The following is a 17,828-nucleotide window of genomic DNA, read 5'->3' as shown; positions in this document are numbered from 1 at the left end:
GCAATATAAAAAAAATAGAACGAGCTACGTTGGTTAATTGCCTGCATTGAAGTGTTTGTTATTTTACTTACATTTGTTTCGTATTTTAATATCCCACCACTGAACATTTGTTTTTGTTTTGTTTAAATACACCCTATCACATATCAATTTAGGCCCCCCCCCCCCCCTCTTGTGGTGCAAGAAACGTACAGTGCAGTTGAAATTTACATTTACATGTTGTTAATTTTTTTAAATCTGAATCTCAGGGCTTGAATTTGATGGACTTGACATGGTTCTTGAAGCTGTTTATTGATGAAGCACTGACAACTTCTACTGGTAAAGGTTCCAGATCGATCCTAATACCATCGGGAAAGAAGGACTTCTGATTTAAAACAAAGTTTCTATTTTAATCTCATACATGTGATTCAATTATATTTAAGAGATACATTCGAAAATCAACTGCACTAAATAATGTGTCTGCTTAGTTAGTAAGGCTTGGCTAGTATTCTAGGTTAGTTTTCACCTCAGTGTGGTTGCTAGGAAGTGGAACTCTTCTATTGTCTAGTGCATGTAGCATTATCATTATATGAACCTAGGGGTCTCTGGCATAATGAACCGTGAAGTTACACCTGTTATGTTGAAGTATGGAGTTTTGTAAAAGTAATATTATTAAACGTTGTCGGAAATACACCAATCAAGAAGCACCCAACACGTGACGGTGATGACCGAGATAATCTAGTCGTAGATGACATTCAAGACAACAACTCGTCTGTGGCTGTCGAGAGGAAATCAGGCGGCATAAACGTTATACAGAAGATAATCTCGGCGTGTACTTTCAAGAGAGAAAAAAGATCGACCAAAAAGATTTTTACACTAACGCGGATCAGTTAATGAACAAATTAGATGATCTTTCGACAAGGACCAAAAATGATAATTTGCATAAACATGTATATATTACTGAGGTAAACGCAAAACCCGACAATTTATAGTTGTAGAATTTGAATATAACCTTGGAGATAACTTTGTCATGTATTCAAAAATTCTCAATAAGAACAAAAGTATGGGCCTTATGATATATATGTCAAGAAAGATTTAGTTAGTAAAGAAGTCAGACTTAAATCTATATTTGAAGAATATCTTCGTGTGAGTATAAACTTAAACCTAGGTGACGAACTATTGGTGTGTTTGATGTACAGATCAGAAAGGGAAAATAATATGAATATGAGAATTCTTTTGTCAGAAATATCGAACAAACATTCATCTCATGTACTTGTAGTGGGTGACTTTAATTACCATAATATCTTAATTGGTAGACATGGAACACCACTGGGGACAGTGCGGAATCGCCAGAATATCTCTTCGTAGAGAGCGTAAAGGGTGCTTTAAGGCTTTACCAACATGTCAGAAAACCAACTCACTGGAGAGAAACGAACAAACCTAACTTACTTGATCTTATTTTAAAAAATGAAGAAAATGTAGTAATTAATATCGAGCACCAAAGCCCTCTAGGAAAGAGAAATCATTGTGTCTTGACTTTCATTTATAAGTGTTATACTATTGTAGAAGAAACTGCTCACTTAAGACCTTCATACGACATGTCTGACTTCATGTAGCAATAAATGCAGACATTGGAAACCTAAACTGCTCAGAATGCAATGCTTTCGGAATAATGACATAAACAATAGCTGGAGATATTTGTTCCCATATGGTGCAGGAAATTCAACAAACACATGTTCCCCTTAGAAAACAACGAAATGGGCACAACCAAAAACAAGGGTACCCGATCGATGATAAAACCAGTGGCCTTATCAGAAAAAATAAACATGCACTCGGGAAGAAATTGATTGTTTCGGATGACCACACTACCAGGCGAGAGTACTGCAAATAAAAAAAATTAAGTTAGAACTGACACAAAAAAAAATCAGGAAAAAAAAAAAAAAATACTTGCAGCTGATGCAAAACAGCGTCCGAAAGCTATTAGGAGAAATATTCGATCAAAATCTAAAACTAAACGTACGCGTGATATCGGTAAACTCTACACCTGGTGATATCGGTAAACTCTACACCTGGTGATATCGGTAAACTCTACACCTGGTGATATCGGTAAACTCTACACCTGGTGATATCGGTAAACTCTACACCTGGAAATTATTAGTCACACAATGTGGCTACAGATAATAAACATTGCGTTAAGTTTTCGTTATATGCTTCTTAATCAATTAATAATGGCATTATGGTGTTGAAATATTGCATGAATCTTCTGTTGCAGTCTGTTGGAGTCAAAGTGGGGATTTTTTTTCATTGTTTTTTTCTTCTTCATATTTTGGGCCAATAACATAGAATTTGGGGTGATTTTGAGAATTAGACATTACTTAATAATTGTTAGATTAACTTCAAATTTCATACACACCTTCAGTATACACAGTACTTCAATATATAATACGTGTGTTGTGCTGAGATGACCACAACAATTGTTTTGGCAGAAAACATAGAATTTTGGGTGATTTTGAGAATTAGACATATCCGTTGAAATATCCCAATATAAACCGGAATATCCTTCACAATAAATAGTTTTAACGTTCCACTAAGTCTTATCCCAAAGTGTCACAAACGGGATCAGCAGTTCAGACATTTTTTGTTTGTTTAACTTTGATGAAACCTTCTTCTATACATTATCATGTTTTACAGACAAAAACGAATAATCTAAATAAGGAACACCAAGCAAAACCGGGACCTAACATAGGACTCTGAGCAAAACAAGACCGACCAGGAAGCACTCACTTGGGTTGACCATATTCTTTAATCAATAGCCTTCATTATATTTTTTCCTGTACTAGCAGTTGGAATATCCCAATATAAACTGGAATATCCTTTTACAATAAAAAGTTTTAACGTTCAAGACAGTCTTACCCCAAAGTGTCACCAATGGGATCAGCAGTTCAGACGTTTTTTAAACTTTGATAAAACCTTCTCCTATACATTATCATGTTTTACAGGAAAACCCCCTGAATAACCGGGATCTAACATAGGACTCTGACCCACTTCAATCCACAATCGATCAACCAAATAATGCCCTTGACATGCATGGAGTTAATTAAAATGCCTCCTAGACATATATATAGTCACAAAAACAAAATAAAATATATCAAATGAATACCTGTAGTCATACCTTCATATACAGTAGGCGTAACTATACTTACGTCTTATCAACCATTATAACAATAGTTGAATCAATTCCTCTGGAATTGTGGATACACTCGACGGAAATACCCGAATTGTAGCATTGTTTTTGGTCATATGATACTTAGAAAACAATTATCGATATTCGCATTGATCGACTTCACACAGGCGAAAAGTCCAAACAAGCCACCTGATTCGTGTTTTTTGAGATTGGAAAAACGAAAACGAAAGTATGAGTTTCCATGAATTTCCAAATACGCCTTTAAAATACTCTGATGCAATACTCGCGTAACGAGTGTTTTGATTGGATACGGATAACGGTTTAACGGGCACTACAGCCTCGTCTGTCAACACATCTGTATCGTAGGTCGTGTAACTAATTGACAATATATGTACTAGTATATATTTGGATGACGAATTGACTGTATTTATTTATTAGATATGAAGACAATTGTTTTTGCACGTACCACGGACTTTAATACTAGGAGAGTGTAAAATCAAACAATATTGATAACAGACTGGTGCGTATTGTACAGGGAAATGAAATAGCTTCTGAGCGGCCAAACTACTAGACTCGTCTAGACGAGGCTAGTACCCGTTATTGAACCATGGTCCTATCGTTGATAAAACGTTATCCGTATCCAATCAAAACACAATTTAAGTGGGGGGTATTTTCAAATCGACTGAAGGAGATACACGTTCATAAAATAAGGATGCCACGAATTTAAGATGGCCGTCGCTATAACCACCCGAGTGTCAATAGCCACGCCGCGCGGCAGTGGCTATTGACACTCGGGTGGTAATAGCCACTGCCATTATTTATTTGTAATTTGTATATAATGTTAGTTAGTTATTGCATGTTGTATATAACGTAGATTATTAATTGTAAGTTGTATATAATGTAAATTATTTATTTATAGTGAATTTCATTGTAAAAGAAAATGAATTGTACATAGTGAAAATTTAAAAGAAAAAAAAGAGAGAGAAAAGATATTTTTTTATTGTCATGCACATGTGGGGTTTGCCGTGTATATCAAACAGGTACCCTCTTGTTCATGACAACATGTTTACCCCAAAACGAAGAAAAAATGAAGACGTGAAAATCAGGACCACAAGACTTTCAGTTTTCTGTCTAATTTTTTATTGAGTCAATGTACAAGGAAATGCGATTTTTATTTTTGTATGCCTTGCTGCTGTTTTTTCTCGCCAAGCATCGCCGAGAGAGAGAGAGTCCCGGAGAGAATATCTGAAAATCAGAAGGTAAAAGTTAGAAACAGGGGAGCTAATTCCGTCGGTAACGCGAAATTGGTGACGTCACACGCAATACACACACCTATTGAAAACAGGGGGAGATAATTCCGTCGGTAACGCGAAAATTGATTACGTCACAGCAATACACAACCCATGATGATGTCATGATTATGGGGGCATAGGTTTAGGCATCCTCGATTTCCAGGGGTTACGATCACCTACGCTTTCTACACGACAGCGAAAGTGAGCGTAACCCCTGGATATCGAGGATGAGGTTTAGGGTGTTGCTTAGCACCTCCCCCTCCCCCATAAACATGTAATTATCATATACTGATACACATTGTTAAATTAAGTAAATAATCCACTGATTCACTTAGTTTTATATAAGTCCGTGGTTTTCAGTATTGTTAACCAACGCTTACATTTATCGTTCTTAGTCCTATCCGGATATTCACAACCGCCTACGCACAATTACTATCTCCACATGAAAACTTTCCGGAATCCGCCACCCGGCATACCGTTTTTTGCTTATCTAGCTCACTCCGAAAAAAATATCTTCAGAGTACGCGGGCCTCCATGGGCACGGTGACTAGTAAAATTCGCGAAGAACACTCAAAACGATATAAGACAAAGGAAATCTAAGCGTTAAAAACCTCCGAGAAAACAGGGCCTCACCTTGAATCAACTTATCAAAATTTTACAGCAAATTCAATAAAAGGTATCACATTCGAACTTCTAAAATGTTTGTACACAAATGCCGATCAATTTAAAAACAAACTTTCGGAATTAACGTTGAGAGTAAATGAGATCAAGCCTGAAATAATTGGAATCACAGAGGTGCGCACCAAAGATAAGATCACTCAACATGAGGCCACTGGAATTCTCCATTGACGGAAATACTGACTACATGATATTTGATCGGAATACTGACTACAATATTGGTAGAGGTGTGCTACTCTATGTACATAAAATGCTTTCAGCGAAAGAAATCAAACTTCATACAGAATTTCAAGAAAATAAATTTATAGAAATACCACTGAACGTACTAGAGAAAATATTCTTCGGCGTGATATATAGATCAGACAGCGTAGTATCGTCCCCTAACATAAACACTTTTAAAAATGCACTGGACGAAGCATGGAAAAATCAGAACATGTTTTATAATTATAAAGCAACTAGGATAGGAAGTGAACGTTAAAAACTTTAGTATGGATAATAGAGTCCGGTGTAGAGGAACTACAGTAGTTCCTGTACCGGAAAACAACTATAACTATAACTATAACAGAATGCAACTTGGAATCCAAAATGAAACAAACGTCTGTGTTTCTCGACTTTGATGTCCAAACCACCACTCGACCGTAGGTGTGTATGGTATTCTAATAAACTGATCCTGTAAACAGTTGAACTTTTCCTGCTTGATCAAAGAACAACGATTGCTTGAAGTCAAAGGAAACACTACATTTTCATTTTCAATATTTCAAAAGGCGGAATTTCGACATGTTTGTTTCTGTATTACAACTCTCCAAATGCCCTTTGATGATAATGATGTAAACCTGCCTTTGTGCTGGATTCAAAAACTGTGCACAAATCCTCATAAACAAGTTCTTATTTTATGAAATAACAGACCGTTATAAAATCTCCACATGACTTAGGTATATAAATGAACTCCAGGTACATGTAGTATGTAGTACCACAACCTGGCACGTCCTTAAATGACCATAGCTGTTAATTAATAGGACGTTAAACATAAAACAAACATGTAGTATATAATGCCAGTTCATAGCATTCGGTCGGGTCGCTATAAAGAGACTGACATGTAATAAGTCTGGAGAACTATATATTTATATAAATTTATGAAAACATCGGTTAACCTCGCTATGGAACATTTTAATAGCTAATGTGCAAGATCAGTATATCCGTACTACATATAGAAGTTCCGATTTTTAATTGGGGTATTTGAGTATAACCTATCAGGGGGTTGAACTTTTGGATGACTAAAAACTCTTTCAGGGAACTTGTTGAACCTAAAGTATAGTATCTTCTTCCTTGAATTCGCACCTTAACTCTGGACGACAATCCTCTTGGCACTATTCCTCCGTGAAGTCGTTTCCTGTGGAACTCCACATTCAGTTGCGTCATATCAGCAGAAGGTCGAGAAAGTGTTAGTTGTAGTTTGTTGTTTATTTGTTTGTAATTACTCTTACAATATTGTTGTGTAGGTTCGCCTGAAGGGCACTGTTAACAACTATCAGAAAGCAATCCCTCGGGAAAGGGCCATAATGGGATAATAAAACAGCATGTTCCTCTCCCGTAAGTGACTCAAGCAGACGACAACAATGGCGTGGAAGTCTGTTATCTTCAGTCACTGTTGTGTTATTGTTCTATTTGTCATACTTGTTGGAATATAAAGTATATGGTTTGCAAAAAGTGAATAAAATCATAACTGTCTGCATATGGAAGGCTTTTGTTATTTTATTGGACTCTGAACAGAAAGGGGCCCCCTTTGGATGTACTTATAAAATGCATCAAAACTGGAAAAATGTGCGGTAACAGTTCATATATATTTTACTCCAGCCGACTATCACTCTCCGGGTTTTATTTCTCCGTGACACCCTTTCCCACGGGCACTATTCCTCCATGACGTCGTTTCTTGTATGACGTCATGTTGCGATGTCATATTACGTCAGTCTTCGAAGTCAGCTATTTCATCTTACTCTGCCATGGAGTTCACAATGGAACAAAACCTATCAGGACCAAGAATGCCACGATGTTTGCGGTATCTGTTTGAATCTATTTTACCAAGGAACGGGGAAGTGGTTAAGATACTGGAATTATGAAAACGGCAAATATTAATGTTTATGTTAATGTGAGAAACAAGGATGGGGCGCTCTACTGCAGTATTCAAAAAGATCGTTACTTTCGATTCGACAAGGGATCCACCTTGAGATACAGACTTTTATATTATCAATGACCAGCACAGGTAAGTAACACATTCAGTAGCATGTTTTATAAGCACGTCAAGTGGAGGGACACAACGTCGTAGCGGCCGAGGCAGAGGAAGCCGGGTATTAATATTAGACTAGTACTAAACGTCGTAGTACAATAAGTGTCGATTTATGTCAGTACAGTACTTAGATCTATATCATTCTATTCGGTTTTGATCTCCAATTCATCATTTATATATTTCACACAATGCTAGAGTGTTGTTAGTGCGATTTAGTGAGCGATATATTTTGGGTTCAGTGTTTCATGGGGAGTAACGAAGTTTGCCAGTGTTTTCATCTGTTTAAAAGTGTAAGTCAACAGCCAAAATTAATGTTAGATTGTTAGACACATTCCATGAAAAATATCTACTGTTAGATGATCTGTTAATAACACTTGAATGGCATTCAGAGACACGTTTCGTGGAATGAAAACTGTTGCTTGTTTGTTTCCCCTTTTTTCCAACACACATACTGTGATAAGAATGATGAAAGGTAGGAGGGGGGGGGGGGGGGGGGGATTGTACTGTACAGTATCGTACAGTAGGCTACAATGTGTACTAGAGGAACTTCCCGACTAGCTGCCTCTAGCAGTGGCAGCAGTCAGCATTAACATTAATGACAAGGACATCAGCATATTTACTAGAGACAGAAAACAAGCCTCAATTCATGTCACACGACCAGTTAGGACGCATACAGAGGCATACCACCGTGGTTATAAACGGATGTGAATCCAGCACGTGCCAAGTTACAATGGGAGTACGACCATCGTTTCTCATTTATGTAGATACCGAAATGTATCATGCAATGGATCAAGGAGCACAAGGACAGCAACCTCAGGCGGACCTACACCGATGGAACAACTGGACGAAAACTTAGATGTTGGAACTAAACACTGACAAGTGCAAACATTTAAATGTATACTGTATATTATAAATATAAATATGACACTTCTTACAAAATCACCGACACAGGGGGAAGTACATGAAATACAAAATATCAACAGTGCAAGGGACCTGGACTAAGTGACCAATGGAACTACTGTAATTTAAAGTTGTTAGTAGCCAAAGCAAACAGAAATGTAGGAATGATATCTAGGACATTTAGCTGTACAGTAAGGCCATGCTCATAACTTTTTATAAATCTCTCGTTAGACCGTAGTAGTTTGGGCACCCATCGGATGATCCTTAAAAAGGATCAAATAACTATCGAAAAAGTCCAGAGGAGGGCCACTCAACTTCTCCCTTGTATCGAATACCTAACACATCCAGAGAGACTCGGAGCTCTAAGGCTACCCACTGTATATGGAGTACAAGAGACTTGTGTCAGACATGTTGCAAGTTTTCAAATTTATGATGTAACAGGAAAGAGAATAGTGTGCTTCCACCGGGGATCGAACCCTCCATCTCCCGGTCCCTAGTCGGACGCTCTACAATAAGCTAAAGGGAAATTCCCTCTAGCTCGAAGGCGACCGTAATCTTATGTACAATTAAACTCTGCCACAATAATACCAAAGAACACTTTGTACACCTCCTAAGCAAGCAGCATATAACTTACAGAACACGAGAAAGAAGGCAAGCCCCTAGACATGGAAGGTGATTTACAAGAAAACGACTCCAATTATCTGGTCAGAAATATCTACAAAAAAACCTACACCAGGACAGACATCCTCTATACTTAAGGGGTGACACTCACTTGTGGGGCCTTTGATTTTGTCAGGTTCAGATAGCCCGAGTTTCCTCTGGCCTTGACAACCGACTTAGACATGTTGACAGATAACGTTTGATGTCTGGTGTTGGCATCTAACCTATCTGTCAAAATGTCCAAGTCTGGTGTCAGGGCCAGAGGAAACTCGGCATAGGTTCAGAGAGCATAAGTGAGCGAAACTCCTGGAAAATGCAAGATAGTGTGGAAGTAAACAGTTCTAGACGTCAATAGTGCATATAAGACTAATCGGTATAAATATCGGGGGAGTATCTTTGCCTAATTCTGGGAACTTGAATTATTTAAACGCCAGTATGACTTGCTGTGTAACATACAGGATCTTCGCCAAGGAGAAAAAGATGCAAAACAAAGTTTTATCGGTCGCCACCGTGATCATTAGATGACTGTCAATAGTTTCGGTCATGCAGAATAAAAGATAACAGAGAAAATAACACATGTACAGCTCATAACTTAATTTCTGACAATATGACGCAGACATGTGTAATAGTTTAGTCCTATAAAATGACGGGTTTTTCCGAGATTCAAGACGAAAGTGAAAGCATGAGTTCCCTTGATTTTCTGAAAACGCCTATTCTATAAACAATACTACATGGATATCGAACTGTAACATGTTCGGATAGAATAGTGTATAAAGCAATTTTCTCTGAGCAGGTCATTTCTTTGATGACTTCAAAAATACACAGTTAAAACAAATGCTACAAGGAATCCAGAACAGCTAGATGTTCAATCAAACTGCAACATGTACAGTGCAGTGGCGGAACCAGAGACCTATCTGGGGGGGTTTCCAAATTTCCAGGGGGTGGGGGTGGGGTGGTTCCATGTGTGTGTGTGTGTGTGTGTGGGGGGGGGGGGGGGGGGGGGGATATATGCAATTCAAACATGTTTGTACTCATCTATTGCCAGTTTTAAACATTCCCCTGGACACTTTAGCGTAGATTTGAGCTGATGATGAGCTAACTTGTATACATAACATTTATTAATACATTTTGTGTTTCCATTGTTATATATTATCATAATTATAATTATATATATATATTGCCACACATTAAGTAGCAAAAGTGCATATATATAAACATTGTGCAGAATTGCATTGCATTTGAATCAGTCAGGTTATATTAGAATGCTTCAGTGTGATAAACCAGCAACTACTGCATCATTCAAAGTTTGAATAAATCGAATTATTTGCAAGAAACAAATCTTGCATGTACTCAAAGCCGGAACATACCTGCGTATATTTTAAACCATTAGTTTGTACTTAGCCGAATGTGGGTATTTCTACTTTCGCTTTCGGTTCATGGAATGTACTAATATGGGATTGAATATAATTTTGCTTTATCATAAAATGTTTGTTTTACTTTTTAATTTTATTTTCCAAACTTACATATCTGCAAATTCGTATGAGAATGATTTTAATACCACATGAAGGATTGTGTGTGTCATTTACTCCGGTCACGTGATCTTGCCATTTTCTCGCCGCGGCCATAGCCTATTAGCACGAACGTGAAACAACAGATGAGAACTTGACGTAGCCTAACATAGACTAAATTGAAATGAAGATGTAAATTCGGATTTCACTGAGGTAAGCAGAAAATGATCTTAGTATGTTAAAGCTGTATCATTAATAACAACGGGATATACGGACAAGTTGCTTGTAAGTTGATAGAGTCGATCTGGGTGAAATGGGGACCGATCACCTGACATTTTCTGTGTTAAACCATAAGAACAGAAAGTAGAATTTACATTCTGCTCTATGGCAAAACTCGTGCCAAAAATTTGTCATAACAAGTGATTTTTTTGTATTAAGACTCCATTTGAGAAATATCCTAGTGTTTTTTTATTTATCGAAAGCACTGTGACGCGGATGGCTTAGTTTGTTTTAGAGGGAGGGGGTCTCATAACTGAAGTTTTAAATTTTGCAGTCGAGGAGATCTCCAGTTTTTCTTAATAAACAGGTCAATGTCACTGTAGTGTAAAGGATATACATTACGCATTAAGTGTTAAAAAGTCTCCATATGTACTAGCTCAGTACGTAGTAAGGAAATTTCCATCATGTCAGCCATATGTATACAGTAGATCAACGTCCATGGCAATTGAAGGGCTAGGGGTCAATGGTTTAGTTCCTAGAGAATTCTGAGAAAGCACATTTTTATTTTAGATAAATCCCTCCTATCATGAAAAGATTTGTATAACACATGTATGAATTCAAGTCTACATGGATAAAAATGGCCAAATGATTGATTATTTTTTTTACATTTTCCTTCCTTGATCAGAAACAATAACCTGTATTTTTAGTTTTTGTCTCCTGGTCTCTCACTTATGAATAATCACCAGGGTTTGACAAGTCATACATAATTTTCCTCACATTTCAGTCACATTTTTTTTGCTTGACAGTTTATTAGAGGATTTGGTACAGATTACAAAAAAAAAAAAATCATGCCAAATTAACACTTCATTGAAACCATTTTTCAATTTTTATATACAGGTTTGATTAACAATGAAATTGGAACTGAGACATTGTTGTTAGACAAAAGTAAACATACTGACATACTTTGAACAGAGCTTTGCAGAACTCTAGTAAATTAAAAAAATAAATCAGTACATTTCTTCCCTTTACCTCCTTCAGTAAACTGTATTGCTCCATTTCCAAATCTGCCAAGAAACGAACATTTAAACATAAAAAAGAAAAAAAAAAATGTAAAAGGAAGTTCAGTTCCAGAACCTATCAGTTACTTAATCCACCAGTACACAGTAAGGCTGTCACAATATATAAACCTCCCAGTATATATCCATTACACAGACATATTGTATCGTATCACCATACGAAAATTAAATATCGATATATGTACAATATTTTTATATAACAAAATTTAATTTATATACATACCTAAATCTGCTAGCTGTCTGGCCTGTTTGATATCTTCATATCATAAGAAAACAATCATTCATATGTTACAGGTGAATTTGAAAGCCTCTGACATGGTGAAGTGTCAGGGTTTGAAGGACGATGGTGGACCATGTGGAGTTGACCTCTTACCAGATGTCAGATTCTGTCCAGAATGTGGTACGCGTGTTCACAAAGTGACTATTTTGGACAAACCTAAAGACACTGTCGCCTGTCCTGGAACAGACGAAGGAAATCCATGCAACAAAGAACTTGTTCAAGGTCCAAAATTCTGTATTTCTTGCGGATGGAGAGTAAACCAGTCCATATTTGAGCCTGGGTCCAGGGTGTGTGGGGCTGACAGCCAGGGAACCAGATGTACAGGAGTCATCAGGAAACAGGAGACTACTTGTCCCATCTGCACATCTGGTAAACAAATTTCCTAATCAAATACATATCATTCGATCATAATGTTTGAAAAACAATTCTCTATTTATTGTTGTCCCTTTTAAGATGAGATGAGTAAGAATGTTTTCAATGTAATAATAGTTCCATGTCGACTGCCAGGGAATGAATAAATCATCCCTCAAATACTACGACCATAGCGGGGTATCTTAGGACTGTCTAAGCTGCGGGCTTCCAAACTTCTCCACAACACTATTTGACAACACAAGCATTGACACATCAAACAGATTTTCACGACTGAACAACTCTTGCACAAACTCAAGCTTACACGACAACCCCACCAGCCCAGGCCCACCCACAGCATCCTCCTCACCAATAAAACAAAACAACAAGACTGCCACTAGCTACAACAAATTTGCTAAACCAATACGCAAAGCCACCATGCATTAACTTCCAATCCATTTCAAACAAAAAACCTGACCTCGATTAAATAATACACTCACTCAAACCAGACATCATAATAGGAACAGAAACATGGTTCAACAACGCAATCTCCCCATATGAATACTTCCCAATCACCGAGTACACTGTCTACCAAAAAGACAGCACCCCAAATAAACATGGCCAAAGCCACGGAGGTGTACTACTTGCAATCACCAACAAATACCACACAGAACAGATAAAAGAATAAGAAACAGACAGTGAATCAATTTGGGTAAACATCTCCGTGACAAATTCACACAACCTCATCATAGGTGCATACTAAAGACCACCATCAGACAAAGGACACTCACTAAAACAACTAGAAATCTCTATGAACAGACTAGGTCAAAACAACAACACAATAACATACATAAGTGGAGATTTGAACTTACCACACATAGACTGGCAAAACAACACAACCATACCAGGCAAACAAGAACAAGCACCTTCTGGACATCATAGACAACAACTCCCTCACACAATTAACGATAAAGCCCACCAGAGGAGACCACATACTCGACCTGACACTTACAAACAGACCATCAATCATTAACAAGACTGAAACCACACTACCTATAGGCAAATCTGACCATGACATAGTCTACACTGAAATGGACCTTCGACTGAATAGAAGAAGAAGAGAACCCCGAAACATATACCTCTATCACAAAGCTGACTGGAACAACATAAGAAACGATCTCACACTTCTAAACACAAAACTTATTGACGAACAAACTAACCAAACCTCAGGCAATCTTTGGAACATGTTCAAAACAACACTTAATAATTCAGTCACCAAAAATATCCCACAAAAACACATCACACATAAGTCCAAACTCCCCTGGATAACACATTCTCTCCTTCGACTCATCAGGAAATGTAAACAATTACACGCGAAAAGCAAAACAAAACATTATCTTATACAGAAATACAAATCAGCAAAATCAGAACTACAAAAACAAACACGCAACACATATATCTAAACTACATAGAAAAAATGATAAAAGACCTCCCAATAGACGAACCCATGGCCAGCACACCCTCGCTTAGCAAAAAATTCAATTCCAAAAAACTATTCTCCTACATAAAAACCACAAGAAAAGAAAACACTGACATAACTGACATTACGTACAGATGGACTTGTAACTAAAAACTGACACCACATGTAAGGCAATCATACTAAACGAATAATTTAAATCTGCCTTCACCACAGAACAGGACTGCCCCGTACCAGACAAAGGACCTTCTCCACACCCTCTCATGCCAGAAATACACATTACACAACAAGGCAGCAATAAACTACTTAACAACATCAACCCACATACAGCAACAGGACCTGACAATATACACGGCAGAATACTTAAAGAATTAAGTGACATCACGGCACCCATTCTCACAAAAATCTTCACCCGCTCGCTCATTACAGGAACATGCAAACGCCAACCCAGTTTACAAAAAAGGAGACAAGTACAACTCAGCAAATTACAGACCAATAAAGAAGAAAAAGAATGAAGGATTTTTACAATGTGATTACAATACATATCTTCAATATCGGTATGCCATGAACGTATAGCATGTTTAATGCATTGTCAAAGCTATGCCCACCAAGGTCATAGGTCATAATGCTCACTCTCCTGTACATGTACATGTTTCAGAACTGTTGCTGTCCCAAATTTGAATCCTGGGAATGCTATTACATTTCCTTGTTGCATATCATAGTACAGGGTAACTGTTAAAGTAACCCGGAAACATCAAACAAACCTGGATTTTTAAGGTCCTAATTGTTTAACTCATGTTTGTTCCAAAGAGTAATTTAATTGTTCTAACAGTGTTTAATTTTTTTTCGATTTCAATTAGTTTCATTCAATAAAATAAAATAAAAGTGTGTAGTAATTATTTGATTTTATTACAGACAAAGGTGCTGCACCAACTGCTGTACAGAAAGACCATGTGCGTTCTGCTGACAGCAGTAAGTCTGCTGATAGTAAGTCTGTGGACCAGACACAGACACAGAGTCAACATGAGGAAACACTGACGGAACAACATTCACAGAAGAGTGAGCCACCCTTTACTGACCCTGGATCACAGTCGACTGGTAGAACTGAGACAAGGGAGACAGCTGGAAAACCTGGTACAGAACAACATTCACAGAATAGTGAGCCACCCTTTCCTGACCCTGGATCACAGTCGACTGGTAAAATTGAGACAAGTGAGACAACTGGAAAACCTGGTACAGAACAACATTCACAGAAGAGTGAGCCACCCTTTCCTGACCCTGGACCACAGTTGACTGGTAGAACTGAGACAAGTGAGACAACTGGAAAACCTGGTACAGAACAACATTCACAGAAGAGTGAGCCACCCTTTACTGACCCTAGATCACAGTTGACTGGTAGAACTGAGACAAGTGAGACAACTGGAAAACCTGGTACAGAACAACATTCACAGAAGAGTGAGCCGCCCTTTACTGACCCTAGATCACAGTTGACTGGTAGAACTGAGACAAGTGAGACAACTGGAAAACCTGGTACAGAACAATCAACAAGCAATAAATCTGGGAAACAAATCTCACAACATTCTGCAGGCCAGAACCCTCAAACATCAGGAGCAAAACTGAAGGTTTTGTTTAGTGAAGGAGGTGAAGCTGGAGGTTCTTCAGGGGAGATTAAAAACAAAGCACAACATGGAGACATCTGTGGAGGTATCACTGAACCACCCAACCAAGGAGACAACACTGGTTCTACAGTCAAAAACCAGCTGGCACCAGAGGTACAAGGAAGTACATCTGATCAAACTTCACAGTCAACAGGAGCAAAACTCAACATTTTGTATGGTGATGGAAATGACAAGGCTGTTGCAGAAGTCAATAGTGACGAAGGCAATGACTGTTACAATCCAAAGCAGGTGTCAGACAAATTTCAGAGTAGCCTCAACATTCTACAAAAAAATGAAAAGTCAGATGAAGACCAATATGGGGAATCACAGAAGAGAAAAGATAACGATGGTCATCATGGAGATACTTGGCAGCCCCCAACATTTTCCCTTCTTGGACATGAGGTTCACACACTGCCTGGACTAACTCCTAAAGGAGATGCTGCTGCTTCTGTTGTCAAAGCAAAACCTTCACCTGGTCTGAATGAGGATGGTATCACAGAGAGTGGGGATGGACCAACACAGAAACCTGTACCAGTAAAGGATGGTCAGGGCGAGTCAGCCACTGCTTCAGTTCCTTCAGGCCCTATACTACAACGTACAGCAGAGGGTAACAGTAGTGCAGACACAGGGTCATCACAGAAAGGCATTTTCAATTTCACTGGAAGTTCTAGGCAAAAGAGCAGTGCTGGTGTGTGGCAGAATCCAGATGAAAGATTTAGAGAGGTATCTAAAACAGTTGAAATAAAGGATGACGAGCTTTATGGTGACGGTTCACCTCTTGCAGAAACAGCTGAAGAATTGAAGCCTGTTGGAGAGGCATTGAGAGAATTATCTCTTTTCTCTAGTGTTAATGATTCAAAACAAGAGAGTACCCATACATCTTCTAAAGAGTCCAGCAAGGATGTGGATAAAGATCCAAACATTCAGGACACTGCTTCAGTGGTGAGCAGGAGTGATGAGGAAAGTGGATCTAGCAATGATGAAGATGACAATGAGGATGATAACAGCCTTAATCAAAATGAAGGAGATTCTCAAAAGAAGAAAAACAAAGACAAAAACAACAGCAGTACCAAATCCAAACGTGAGAAAAAGAAAGCAAGAAAAAAGAGAAAAGAAGAAGAGAGAAAGAAAGAAAAGACAGATGACAATCCTTTTACACAGTATAAAAAAGAGAAAGGTCAAAATCATGGTGAAGGTTCAACATCAGGAAGAGTAAGTAGAAAACAAATGAAGCAAGTAACATAAACATAGTTGAAGGTGTGGATCAGCCACCAGCTTCAGAAGAGTTATATGTAAATTATTTACGCACTGATCATGATGCATTGCCGTTCCATTTCATCTGTACTCTTTGTTTTTAGCCTACCATCATCAACCTACCATCATCAAATCGCCCCTGTCCGTCCGTGTGGTCCGTCCGTCATTCTGATTATCCTTAAACAATACTTGTTAGCACTATTTCTCAGAATTTACGGACTGATTGGAAAAAACCAAGATGGCCAACAAGCACCATCTTGCATTGTTCAAGTTAAAGCTTGTTAATGCTATTTCTCAGAAAGTCCGAAAGGGATCTTTCTCAAATTTTACATGAAGGTTCCCTATGGTCTGTTGTTATGCATATCAAGTTTTGGGACTGATCAGAAAACCAAGACGGCCTATAGGCGCCATCTTTAATGTTTTAAAGTAAAAGGTTGTTAGCACTATTTCTCAGAAATTACTGAAGGGATCTTTCTCAAATTTAATATGTAGGTTCCCCTTGGTCTGTTACATTTTGATATTTTTGTGATCATAAAAACAAGATGGCTGCAGGAAGAACTGATAGTTGATCATCTAGGATCTTGACAATATATTTGTGATAGTTATTTTTGAGGAAGTTGACATGTAGGTTCCCCTTTGTTTTTTTTTGTCCGTGTTTACTTTGAGACTGATTGGATAAACAATACAGCAAATTGATGGCAATCTTGGATTTTAAGCCCACGATCATCAGATGGTGGGCTATTCAAATCACCCTGCGTCTGTGGTCCATGGTCTGCCCGTCATTCCGTAAACAATTCTTGTTAGCGCTATTTCTCAGAAAGCTGGGAGGGATCTTTCTCAGATTTCACTTGAAGCTTCATCATGATCTTTGGTTATGCATATCGATTTTTGGGACTGATCGGAAAACCAAGATGGCCGATATGCCCCATCTTGAATTTGAGAGTTTAAGTTTGTTAGCGCTATTTCTCAGAATTTACTGGAGGTATCTCACTCAAATTTCACTTGAAGGTTCCCCATGGTCCTTAGTTATGCAT

General features: G+C 38.1%; 2 protein-coding genes across 5 annotated transcripts in view; one reads left to right on the top strand and one right to left on the bottom strand.

Annotated features, from left to right (window-relative positions):
• Positions 1-3,372, bottom strand: part of LOC110456924 (E3 ubiquitin-protein ligase rnf213-alpha-like) — a 298,096-nt gene extending 294,724 nt beyond the window's left edge. For 3 of the 4 annotated variants that reach the window (XM_021507988.1, XM_021507990.1, XM_021507991.1), the window contains exon 1: positions 3,149-3,372. In XM_021507988.1, the coding sequence (XP_021363663.1) occupies positions 3,149-3,154 (6 nt within the window). In that variant the 5' untranslated portion in view covers positions 3,155-3,372. The remainder of the gene's footprint in view (positions 1-3,148) is intronic. The other variant, XM_021507993.1, reaches the window with a different exon arrangement.
• A 7,174-nt stretch (positions 3,373-10,546) lies between these two features.
• Positions 10,547-17,828, top strand: part of LOC110456917 (E3 ubiquitin-protein ligase rnf213-alpha-like) — a gene marked incomplete at its 3' end in the record, with an annotated part of 132,105 nt that continues 124,823 nt past the window's right edge. The window contains exons 1-3 of the mRNA XM_021507975.1: positions 10,547-10,695; positions 12,072-12,426; positions 14,798-16,752. Coding sequence (XP_021363650.1) covers positions 12,093-12,426; positions 14,798-16,752 — 2,289 coding nt within the window. The remainder of the gene's footprint in view (positions 10,696-12,071; positions 12,427-14,797; positions 16,753-17,828) is intronic.

The sequence above is a fragment of the Mizuhopecten yessoensis genome, unplaced genomic scaffold, assembly GCF_002113885.1.
Source record: "Mizuhopecten yessoensis strain PY_sf001 unplaced genomic scaffold, ASM211388v2 scaffold8949, whole genome shotgun sequence".
Taxonomy (NCBI): Eukaryota; Metazoa; Mollusca; class Bivalvia; order Pectinida; family Pectinidae; genus Mizuhopecten; species Mizuhopecten yessoensis.
This window is presented reverse-complemented; position numbering and strand designations above follow the sequence as displayed.